Here is a 12,405-nt window from a genome sequence, read left to right as displayed (position 1 = left end):
AAGCACGGATATAAGCTATATATTCTATCTATATGTGTAGGCTATAGGTTTCACATTCCCTTTTAATCATCCTCTAATAAGTCAACAGTTGTCATTATAGATAGGTTGTTGCATAACTTAGTAGAATTTGAGCATGTTGCATGTCCATTTATATAGAAACATAGGCCTACTTTCGAAATGTCATTTTTAATAACCCACGTTTCACAATATACTGTGCAAATAAAGGCCTAGACTCGCGATCAACTAATGTTGTTGCGCTGCATTGCCTCTAAGTGTCGCCAACTGATGATGCACATTGGAAATGTGCGTACGCCAGACATGAAGTTTGCGTGGAGGACCGCACATTCTCACGTTCAAGTCAGTCTTCGTACATCCGGAAGTGAGCGTGAGAAGTGGCATATGCAGCATTTTTGTGCGTACGCAAGCTTTGTACAGGAGGCCCCTGGTGTAAGCCTCTAGATAGGTTTAGGTTTCCCTCTGCTGGAAGAAGCCCTCAGGTGCACGAGCTTACACAGCCTCACCAGCCTCACTGGGCGCCAACCCCCAGCCAGCAACCAGGACTGCCATCTTACCCCGCCACCACCACCCCATCATGCCAGCTGAGAGGGCGGCATCGCAACACACATCAGGGTGCCCGCAATGTTGCCATGGAAACCCTTCCCTCTCTCTCTATCACTCTCTCCCACCTTTTTTTTTGTTTGTTTAATGACTACATAGCAGTGGAGATGACTGTGGAGTGTGTGGGCGACTCCGTGAGAGGGTGCGTGGGGGCGGTGGGGGTGGATGTGGATGTGGGGGTTCCTGTGGATAACAGAAGGGGCCAACCTGTTCTGCAGCGACTGCAGTTCACTTTGTGGGCGACAGATCTTACCAGGCCACGGGAGAAACTCTGTGTGTTCTCTGTGTGTGTGTGTGTGTGTGTGTGTGTGTATATTCATGTAACATGAGAGGTGCTATTGTGTGTCTTGCCGGATGACGCACATATGTACATGTTTGTGTGTGTACTAGTATGTATGTTGGGTTGCCATGACATCGCTCTCCTCACTGACGTGTGAGGTAAAGGTCCCAGATAGCGGGTGTGCGTTGAGGAACCAAAGTTCCGACAGCTGAGCCTGACGGCCTCTGCCATGTTTAGCCACGCGCAACCCTCCTCTAGGTCCACAAAGAATAATATACACTTGAAAAGGAGTCACAGAAAGTGTGAAAAACAAAGAGATATAGATGAAGAAGCAAATAGACAAAGCATGTTTTCGAAAAGAGAGTGAGAGATAATGTGTGTGTGTGTGAGTGTATGAGAGAGAGAGAGAGAGAGAGAGAGAGAGAGAGCGAGAGAGAGCGAGAGCGGGAGAGAGAGAGCGAGAGAGAGCGAGAGAGAGAGCTGAAGAATAACTCAGTGATGGGAAGAAATAAGTAAGGATGGAAAGGACCAGAGAAGCGAGGGCATATCCATACTTCTGCAGACTCCAAACCCTATTACCCCAGGAGAGATGGATCACAGTGAAACCCAGAGAGAGAGGGAGATGGAAAAGGAGAGAAGACTGATATTTTTCATACGCAATTTGTATTGTCTAGTCTGGCCTTCATATAAGCACACAGAGGCAGAAACTAAACACAATGCTGAAATTCAATATGTGGTGCTACTTCTGGAACACAGTGGCACAGGGCAAATGTTTCAATCAGTGAAAACAGGAAAGAAAAGCCAGACTAATCTACTCTGCATACAGTTACAGTCGCATGTGTGGGCAGTGGAGTGATATCTGCATGACATATGGGGTGAGTCCAGCAGAAAGTCAAAAATATAGCACAACTTCCCATCCAATCTGAAATGAACTACATTAAGCATAGAGAGACACCACGGTTGATTATTCCAAGTCAAGGCCACCTCAGTAGACTTGATGTGAAGGGAACCGATGCTTGCGGCTGCACTGGGAGTGATGCTCACAAAGGCCACGGTGAGGTGACTCAGAGGCCAGAGATGCAGCACAATGACACAGCCGTCCTCCTGCTGCTCCATCTGCCCTCCTCAGCAAGCCAACCAATCAATCACACACACACATACACACACACTCATTCAGTGGCCTCTGGCTTTGTGGCAAGAACCTACAGATGCCACAAGGTTATAGAGCAAGCAAGCAGCCTGTCAGATGTGGGCAGGCTGGCTCCAGAGGGCACACCTGTGGAGGCCATTATCCTTCACTGCCCCTTCATTACTGGGCAGGAGCAACATTCAAAGGCTTCATGAAGAGAGCAAGTTCAGAGGGAAGATGAGCATGTCCAGTCCAGTCCAGTCCAGACGAGACCACTGGACACACTACTGCATGTATGTTTATGGGTCTTGGGAGCATGCATACATTAAGGACCTTTGCAAACAGAGAAGTGGTAACCCACATGTAAACATGGATTTACCGACCTCGCAATTATACCCCACCCACACAGTCTTACAAATGCTTATACACATGCATGCTTGCAACACTCAACTACACACACTTGTGCAACACACTCCAACCCACCCACCCATATTCTACTGCATGTGTGCGCAGACGGACACACACACACACACTTTCTTTGCATCTCGCTCTGTGTATCTTTCTCATTACGCCCCTTGAGACTGATGATGGATAATTACTGAACTGTAATTTTGAAACAGCTCTGTAATTTGTGCTTCTGGAGGAAAGAAAAGAAAACAGGAAAAAAAAACAAATCTTCCTCCAGATATCCCCCAGGTAGACAAATCTTAGCTGGCAGAGAGCAGAATGCATCCGGTATAAGCTGGTCAGAGGAAATTAATCTCAGAAAGTCAAAGACAATCAGCACACCAAAGAGCTGCCATTCACAGTGTTTATTACTGACGTGACCGAGGAGATATGAGGACACTCACCTGGCAATCAAAGTCCTGGAAGTTGCGTCCATTCTAGAGAGAGAGAGAGAGAGAGAGAGAGAGAGAGAGAGAGAGAGAGAGAGAGAGAGAGAGAGGAGAGAGAGAGAGAGAGAGAGAGGAGAGAGAGAGAGAGAGAGAGAGAGAGAGAGAGAGAGAGAGAGAGAGAGAGAGAGAGAGAGAGAGAGAGAGAGAGAGAGAGAGAGAGAGATGTGTTATTAGATCACTCAGCCTGAGAGCAGTGTTCTCAAAGTAAACTAAGAGGACCATGGCAAAAACCTCATGATGAATACATATAAATGAGACTTTAAATGAGAACATCAACATTTTTAAATGAGCTTGTGTGTGTGTGTGTGCGCGAGTGTTGTTGTCTAAGTGAACAAGAACTGTGAACATGAACTGTGTGTGTGTGTGTGTGTGTGTGTGTGTGTGAGTGACTGAGCATGCGTGCGTGTGTCTGTGTGTGAGACAAGGAAGGTGGGCCTTACTGCCCCCTTGTCATCCTCTTCCTGCTCCTCTGTGTAGAAATAAAGTGTGTGAGCGCAGACATAAGACCTCTGCCCCTCTCCCGCACCGCACCACACCACACATGCCCCTCTCCTCTCCCTCATCTACACCTTCTCATCTTACAGAGCAAACCTTTACCCTCAGCAAGAAGGCAGGAGGTAATTTAGACCACAGCAAATCAGGCAGAAAAGATAAATCAAAGCACACAGAGAGAGAGAGAGAGAGAGAGAGAGAGAGAGAGAGAGAGAGAGAGAGAGAGAGAGAGAGAGAGAGAGAGAGAGAGATGGATGGGGAGGGAGAGAGATAGATAGATAGATAGATAGAAATGGATGGAGAGAGAGGGGAGGAGAGAGCGAGTTTGTGGCACATGGAGGGGGGCCATCACCCAATAATTATTCTATTCTGCTGTCAATGTGGGTATGTAATAGATAGTGGAAGATTGATCAGCAAGAACTGCGTCATATCATTTGCAAATGTTAAACTGAACTGAAATGTGATTAGAGAAAGGAGACGAGGAGATGAGATGAGGAGCGGTGATTCATACTTGTGTGACCTTCTCCTCCTTCCTCTCCTCACCCTCAGCTTTCATCTTCTCGAGTCCTCAAACTCAAGCCAGTCTACACTGGAAACTACCGCTTTCACCTATGTGGTCTTTTCATCTCTCTTCCCATCACCATCTCTCTTGCACGCACGCACGCACGCACACACGCACACACACACACACATGCACGCACGCACACAGACGCGCACACACACACTTCACATGTGACGGTGTGATGTAATGACAGAGAGATGTGAGATGACATTCACAGCGGTCTGTTCTCAAATTTAACTTCCTTCAGTGACTGACTGACTGCACTGTCAGACAGTGCTGCCTCGTTGCCCGGGGTAACCAGCTTGTCAGAGGCAGGCAGGTTAGGGGGGTACCCAATCAATACATGCAAATCAGATCCAGAAGGACTTGTCGGAGGAACAGATAACAAAGGGAGGCAGAGCCCAGAGCTGTGTACTAGAGGTCTGTGACAAACACTGCCATGTCTGCCCTGAACTCGGAGTTTGCTACACTTATGGATGTGCTACTGTATTCTGTTTGTGTGTGTGTGTGTGAGCAGAGAGAGGGCAAGAGGTTAATGACACCCACCTTGTCCATCAAGAGGGGTTTGATTTCGGTCAGCTGTACGTCTTGAAGCTCGTCCATCCTGTCGGCTGTCAATCACTCACACCTTTGGGAGAATGAAAGAGAGGAAGAGAGACATAGAGGGGAGGATGATTCATTTTCCTTGTCATTGTCAGTATTGACTCCTGCCACTCATTGGCCAGCCCTGTAGGACGCAGTCTGGCTGCACCTGACTGACGCTCTCTATCCAGTTTCACTAACATTACAGCCTGGCAACCCTGTTAGCATCAAGGTTCTCTCCGCCACTGTTTAGAGAACACCAATCAGCAACCAAAGGGAGTCAGTTAGTGTGACAATGTTGCAGTGAAGTGTTTTTTTAAAAATGTTGTTTATCGTTTAGGCAGAAGAGTGGCATATGTCATAATGCACAACAAAGGCAAAACAGTGCCAGGCAATCTAGGAGCACTTTCATTCGTACAATCATTATTACATACATTACAACCCCCTGCCCAACACCGCATTAAGAAATATCCATGTGTTTTGACAGAACTCCCTGGCACACGTGGATTATGAGTTCACCTCTGATGGGGACCACTGCTAGGTCAGAGTAATGAGCATGAGTGAATTAACACAGACTGTTATGGACTCCACAGGTAGGCAGGCACACAATAAAGTTAACTGAATGAGTACTTGTTGAATGAAGGGGCTTTTACTGAAACAGCTTCTAATAAAAAGGGAGTGAAAGACACAGAGACACAGAGAGAGAGAGAGAGAGAGAGAGAGAGACACAGAGAGAGAGAGAGAGAGAGAGAGAGAGACAAGAGAGAGAGAGAGAGAGGAGAGAGAGAGAGAGAGAGAGAGAGAGAGAGAGAGAGAGAAAGAAAGAAAGAAAGAGAGAGCAAGACAGGGTGCAAGAAAGAGATGCTGAGAAAGGGGGAAGTCAATTACACTGAGAACAGCCTTAATAACTACAGCCACCAGAACCCATTATTGGCTTCTGTCCAGTTCATGTTTTATGCATCACAGCCCATTCTGAATGTCAACCGTTGTGTGCTTCTTTTAAAAAAGACCACTGTTGTGTGTTCTTATGTAAAGGCCGTTATGAGGGCCACGAATCAGAGGGTCCCTTTGCCAGACACCGGGTACTGTTAACTCTGTCTAGACAATAGCTCATCCAGCTAAACACACACATTTGATTAGCATATTTGATTAGTGTATTATTAAAAGAGCCTACAATGTATTCAAGACACTGATATTATTGTGCAAGACACAAATAAAAAAAATATGTCTCCCTTTGACATTAATAAACTGATGGTAATTTTGATACCATACATTTCATAGAGACCCAGTCAGACCAATAGTATGAAAAATCAGGAACAAAGTTTATTTACAATGATGCGCATCAAGGGAGAGACAGCATGACTTCACCTAAAGATCCATCAGCTGCTCTAACTAGACAAGGAAATAGTTAGGATTTAAGTATCCTTCCAGGCTGATGGGAGATGGCGTTGGTCATCCCATCTCACGTGGACTACACTGATTAGTGGCAACCTGGCAATCCGGAGCAGATAGCTACTGACGCAGCCATGCAGAACAGTGAAACACAATTCAAAGTCATAATATTCCCGCTTATCTGTAAATACAGTCACACACAGATATACACAGGGACAGTACAGGTATCATACAGTCATTACATAGAATCATACTTTTAGTATCAAAGTGACCTACTAATGAGAAATGCAGAACATTAAACCACATATTGGAATATTGGTCATAATGCAGAACATTAAACCATATATTAGAATATTGGACATAATGTTCTATTCCACTTTCTCTCAAATCACAACTCAGACATACCACCAGCTAAACACAGCTTTGGTCTTGTCTTCTCAAAGATGACAAAAATAAATGGAGGTGATAATGGTAACGACAGTGTCTGTAACAGCGAGTGTGTGTGTGTGTGTGTGTGTACGTACGTGTGTGTGTTGTGTGGGGAAAATACACCTTGATAAGGTTACCGTGACAGCAGAGGAGACTGAGGACAGGGAGAGAGGGGTGCCTGTCGATGAGCCAATCTCTGAATCTGGCTGATGAATCACTTAGTGTCAGACTAACCGCAATGAGCCTTTGCAATATCAGCACAAGACTACAGAACAACTGTAAACAAGACCACTGGCCTCTACAGAGGGATTAAATAGCTTGGCTGTAGCAATGTCTTAGTGGAGGGCAGTCAAATATACCATGATTACCGCTCTTCCAGTGCTACAAAAGTGCTATAAAGCTGTTAATCCGTTAATAAATCTCTACATGTGGTCCAAATAATGCAGTCACAGATGAGCTGAAAGGATGAGTGTATTTAACAAAGTGCTACACAAAACAAAACAAAACTGTGTTTTTGATAGAGTCCTTTGACAGCTCTCCAGACTACATGTGGCAGAGTTTTGACGTCTTTTCAAGACACATAGAGACCTTTGGTCAGCCTAAAACAACTCTGACGTCAGTCTCCCTACTATTGGGTGTGTGGTCATTTGAGGGCGCCATTACCAACTCTCCTACTCGTCTCTGTAGTGCTTGATGTCTGTCTCCCTGGTGGTGGATGGGAAGAATATGAGGACAGAGGCCAGATTTCCTGAAGACGTCAGCCAAGCCTCCCCACTGGTGGCTAATTACGCCATCAGACAACCTGCTCTCCTTTGCCGACACTGCTGTGATCTCTCTCTCTCTCTCTCTCATCTTTTCTTTCCCTCTCTCTCATTCTTCCTTTCCTCTACAGCTCTGTCCTGTAGCTAACTCTAATATTCTCACTCTCCCACTCGCTCATCCCCTCCCCCCCCCCAACACACACAGACACAGACAGACACAGACAGACCTTTCAAACCCAGGAGGCTTTTTTTCCATTACGAGCCCTTTAAGTCTCTTTAAGTCTAAGTCTCTCTTTTCCAATCTCTTGCAGATCAAATGGGCAAAAGACCAGGAGTTAACACTCCTTAGTTCTTCCTTGTTGATACACGTTTACATCCGATTTTCTGGATAAAATGCTGCCACACCACGTGAGGGACATGTTTACACCCTCCAAACGTGTGGATGAGGCTGAGAGACTGTAACAATGTGGCGGTGTGTGAGGCGGTCTGTGTGTGCAGTTGCTCATTGTGCATGTATGTAGGTCGTAATGCATGAGAGATTAGGCTGCATGAAGACTTTGTGAATTTTGTTACATCTATCCTTTTTATTTGTTTAATTCGTTTAAAATTAATAGTATACATATTTGGTTAAAATCGATTCCCTATTTTAGTTTTCGAAACTTGTGTTTGGTCCTATCGATTGTGCAATCGATTTTCGTGCAAGTGACAGCATGAGAGAGAAAATAGGTGGAGAGAGAGAGAGCGAGAGCGAGAGCGAGAAAGAGAAAGAGAGAGAGAGAAAAAGATGGAGAGACAGAGACTGAGGGATAGAGCACAGTCACCGTGACCAAGCCTCAGCTGCTCCATTAGCTCATAATGTCACTCAGACACATGGACTTCCATACCTGTATGTGTGTGTGTGTGTGTGTGTGTGTGTGTGTGTGTGTGTGTGTGTGTGTGTGTGTGTGTGTGTGTGTGTGTGTGAGTGAGTGAGTGAGTGTCACAGAGAGAAAAGTCAACTACACTCCAATTTGCACTCCCCATTTCGCTAGACTGGCATCAAGACACCAGAGACACCAAAAAGAAGCAAGTCATCAATCATCAGAGCAAAGTGGTCTAACGTTACCTCTGAGCGCCTCTCCCCTGTGTGTCGCTCCACAACACCTCCACAGGTGTAACTGAGCACCGTGCCTGACCACTGAGCACACCTGACACCTGGCAGCGCGGAAGAGGAGGCGACGCGGGGGGTGGGGGGTGGGGGTTCCGGAAAAGAACCTCCCACTGCTCGGACAGCCATGGAGGTTGAGGTGTCCTAGTCTAATGACAGTGTGCCAGTCAACCTGCCAGGAAAACATCTCAGGGTGACACTTGGCACAGAAAGGCACCCATGTGGCACAGTCAGGAGACCGGCTCTGCAGGTTAGCTTGTGTAAGACGGTCACCCTCAATCCATACAGACCAGCCACTGCTCTTCAAACACTATTAGAGGAAGACTGTTGGAGGCTGCTGCAGCGAGGGCCAGGGAGTTAGCAGCAGGACGCTGACCTGAGGATAGCTGACTAATCTCTGCCACGACAGGGGGGGGGGGGGGAAGAGAGAGAGAGGAGAGAGAGAGAGAGAGAGAGAGAGAGAGAGAGAGAGAGAGAGAGAGAGAGATGGGAAAGGAATAGATGTCTGTGTTATTAGATCACTCAACACCTGAGAGCAGTGTTCTCAAAGTAAACTAAGAGGACCATGGCAAAAACCTCATGATGAATACATATAAATGAGACTTTAAATGAGAACATCAACAGATGGAGGAATGGAGATGACAAGAGGAAGAAAGAGAGGAGATAAGAGAACAAGTCAACAAGGAAAAGACACCTGGGCAATGAAGAGGAGATACAGGAGAGAGAGTGAGGCAGTGTTAAAAGAGAGAGAGAACAAAGATTCTAAGGACTGGAAGTGCGCTACCAAGAAGTCATTAGATAATGGAGGAATAACAGAGCATGATTTAGAGAGGCGACAAACAATGAAAAACAGGGAGAAGCAAACAAGCGAGAGACAAAGAGAAAGAGAAAGAGAAAGGGGGGAAAGACAGCGGGAGAGGGAAGAACAGGTAATGAAAAGGATGGGAACGAAAGGAAAAGCAATTACAGACAAACCCACACTACATATTGCTGGCTGCACTAAAAGCAGCTTCCGTCGCTCAAAGGAGATTTCATGAGCAGCGCGGGAGGGCAAACGAGCGCTATGTAGACACACTGACTCAGAGACGGAGAAAAGGAGAGAGAGAGAGCAAGAGATAGAGAGAAAGAATAAGTGTGAAATAATAAAATGCTGAGGGTGGTTACATCACTGGCCAGCCAGTTTGCATCAGTGGTGAGGGGAGGGGCAGCGGTGGTGTGCTGTGTGGTGGTGGTGGCACAACGTCTATGTCTGTTGCAGGAATCCTGTCGAGTGTCACCACAGCAGACAGACAGACAGACAGACAGACAGACAGACAGACACATACAGAAGACTGGAGCTAATTGACTGTAGGCATCAGCATCAGTAAGAGCCAGAGGCTGCAGCCACTTCTGCTTTTTAAAACCATTTCACAGAACAGAACAGGAGCTGTGTGTGAAGTGTGTGTGCGCGCAAGTATGTCTGTGTGTCTATACATGTGAGGAGAAGGGGGGGGGGGGGGGGGGGGCGGGGGGGTTCTGTAGTCATCTTTATTTATAGAGTAAAAAATAGATATTCAGCCAGGCAGAACATGTCGAGATAGCGAGAGAGAGAGAGCGAGAGAGAGCGAGAGAGAGCTGAAGAATAACTCAGTGATGGGAAGAAATAAGTAAGGATGGAAAGAACCAGAGAAGCGAGGGCATATCCATACTTCTGCAGACTCCAAACCCTATTACCCCAGGAGAGATGGATCACCAGCGATTCATAACTAAATTACCAGCACCCAATAGGAGAACCCAGACAACACGTACCCAAGGCTCCAAAGTCAACCCCTCCCCCGCCCCAACCCCCAACCACATCAGCTTGATCGAACCAGTTCCGCTTGGCTGTTACCATAGAAACAATGTTCGTCAGCAACTCTAGAAGACGTAGGTGATCCTAGACAGTATAACTCTGGGATGGGATGACTATAGTGGGGAGGACAAGAATAGAGAAGGCTTGGAGGAGGACAAAAACCATAGAGAGAGAAAGATGGGGAGAAAGGTGAAAATACAAGCCAGAAAGCAGGAAAGCTAGAAAACAAGTGACAAACAAGAAACAGAACAAGACAAACAAGAAAAAAGAATGGAAGAATGAGAAGACAGAAAAACAAAGAGATAGACAGTAGTCGTGGACACAGAAAGGCAGAGAGAGAGAGAGAGACCTGGAAAGAGAAGACGTAGAGACGGACACGAGTCCCCTGCCCTTAGGTTACACATTAGTCAGCACCAGGGTCAATGAGTAACGGATCCATCAGCACGGACACAAGGTCACCCAGGTCCTGCCTCCCTGGCGCCGCTCCCTCCTGAAACTAACACAATACTTGAGGATTCATCAGGGCACATTACACACACAAAACTCTCTCTGAATCATATCCAAGGGCCCCCGTCTGGGCATTCACATTTCAGACAATTACTGCCAGGGAAAATTACAGCCGAGTAATAGCAGCTCCTCCAAGTTTGGACATGAACAATTGTCCCGCTGCCAATGTTCAACTAATGTTACATCACAGATCAGCCACTAAAAAGATGGCCTCGTTGCTGGTAAGCATGGGAATCACTACAGGCTCCATATTATCATCATGATTTTACAAAACCTCCAAGTGCAGTGGTGCACTTTAAAAAGCTCATTTTCATTTTATAGCTCCCCAAAGGGTTGGGACGATTAATTTACAAATTACTAGCGTGATGTGTTACTATAATATACAAAGGGCTATCAAACATTTCAGTGCTGTGACTCAATGTGCACATTTGACCTGTAGACTGAAATAAAAAATGTAATTTTGTAAATTGGCACTTTTATCAAAAAGTTAATTTCTGATATCAATTTTATGGCCTGGCCTCTCAACTAGTTCCAGCCAAAGATTCTAGAGCACTACGGTCTAAAGTCAATGTCCACTTACTCAAGCCCCCGTCACCTGACTATTAGGCCTCCACATAGACAATACAACATGTAAGCTTACTGTATTGGCTCGGCCTCCATCAAATCTGCAGGCGTGAGATGTGTGGTTCCTAGAGAGCCTAGGTAAAGGTTTCTGAGCAGTGACACACACTGACCGCTTGGCTAAATACCACTGACCCACATCGGGCCACATCCTCCACGAGGCAGCAGAGTCGTGTGCCTGAGGTGGGACGGAGTGGAATAAACGACAACAACAACGCATAGTCAAGCCTAATGACACCGAAGTAAAGCAAAGCAAAACAAAACCATGCGCAGCGCCGGCCGGCATCCAGGGCCGGCATTAACGCCCCGCGGCGGCTAAGCTGTCTGAGTTTTTAATCGTCTGAGCGGCGGAAGCGAAGTCTTAACGAGCTTTTGGACGGGCGTTGAAAGAAAGGATCGGAGGAGAGGGAGACTAACAGGACGGACTGAGAGGCCTGTACTGCTGACAGGCACGATCACCCAACTCAAGGCCTGGCTAATAAATCACAAAGGAACGAAGGACAGTTACAATACACCCTCAACAATGTGCAAGCACACAGAAGTTAATCATTAGCTTTTATTACTAGGGGTTGCTCAAACAGCATTCAGTTACCCCTAGTCAGGAACAGAGGATGGTGGAAAGTAACAGAGAAAAAAAAAAAAAAATGTTCCTTTCTCACCAGGCGTCACTGAACAAACGGTAAGAAAACAGATCACTGGAACTGGTCTATTTGTGCACATCAAAATGTCCTTCAGGTGCTGCGTCAAGTGTCGCGCTAGACATGAGAGGCTGTTTAGAGCGTCTCCTCAAGAGGGGCTCACATCCCATTCGGTCTCTCATTACCACCCAGGTTCAACCTTTTTTTAAACCACTATCCTGTCTCCACAGCAACCAATGACATTGAAAAAACCTTGTACAGTATTAAGAAATGAAAAATGTAACACAAGGGGAAAAAAAGCATCTGTTAAAGGGCTTCCTGAAGTGCTCATTTATTTTGTCCCAAAAACAATCCATTTTTCACCAGCCACACCACAGCAGGGGCCTGTGGACTGATGCGGTAACCAAATACGTCACAAGCAAGATCACTGACAACAAGGCGCTGGAGGACGCTTGAAGCACACTGATTATAGTCATCCTGACACCAAAGCGAACACACCTTCAGACTGTGAATATTTATT

General features: G+C 46.3%; 1 protein-coding gene across 4 annotated transcripts in view; it reads right to left on the bottom strand.

Annotated features, from left to right (window-relative positions):
• The window catches only part of ndrg3b (ndrg family member 3b), a 53,688-nt gene that overhangs the window by 24,877 nt on the left and 16,406 nt on the right, over nucleotides 1-12,405 (bottom strand). For all 4 annotated transcript variants that reach the window (XM_042097180.1, XM_042097182.1, XM_042097181.1 and 1 more), the window contains exons 2-3: nucleotides 4,524-4,605; nucleotides 2,879-2,911 (exon numbers count right to left, since the gene is read on the bottom strand). In XM_042097180.1, coding sequence (XP_041953114.1) covers nucleotides 2,879-2,911; nucleotides 4,524-4,580 — 90 coding nt within the window. In that variant the 5' untranslated portion in view covers nucleotides 4,581-4,605. The remainder of the gene's footprint in view (nucleotides 1-2,878; nucleotides 2,912-4,523; nucleotides 4,606-12,405) is intronic.

The sequence above is a fragment of the Alosa sapidissima genome, chromosome 7, assembly GCF_018492685.1.
Source record: "Alosa sapidissima isolate fAloSap1 chromosome 7, fAloSap1.pri, whole genome shotgun sequence".
NCBI classification, from domain to species: Eukaryota; Metazoa; Chordata; class Actinopteri; order Clupeiformes; family Clupeidae; genus Alosa; species Alosa sapidissima.
Note: the sequence above shows the minus strand (reverse complement) of the source record. Positions and strands in the feature narration are given on the sequence as shown.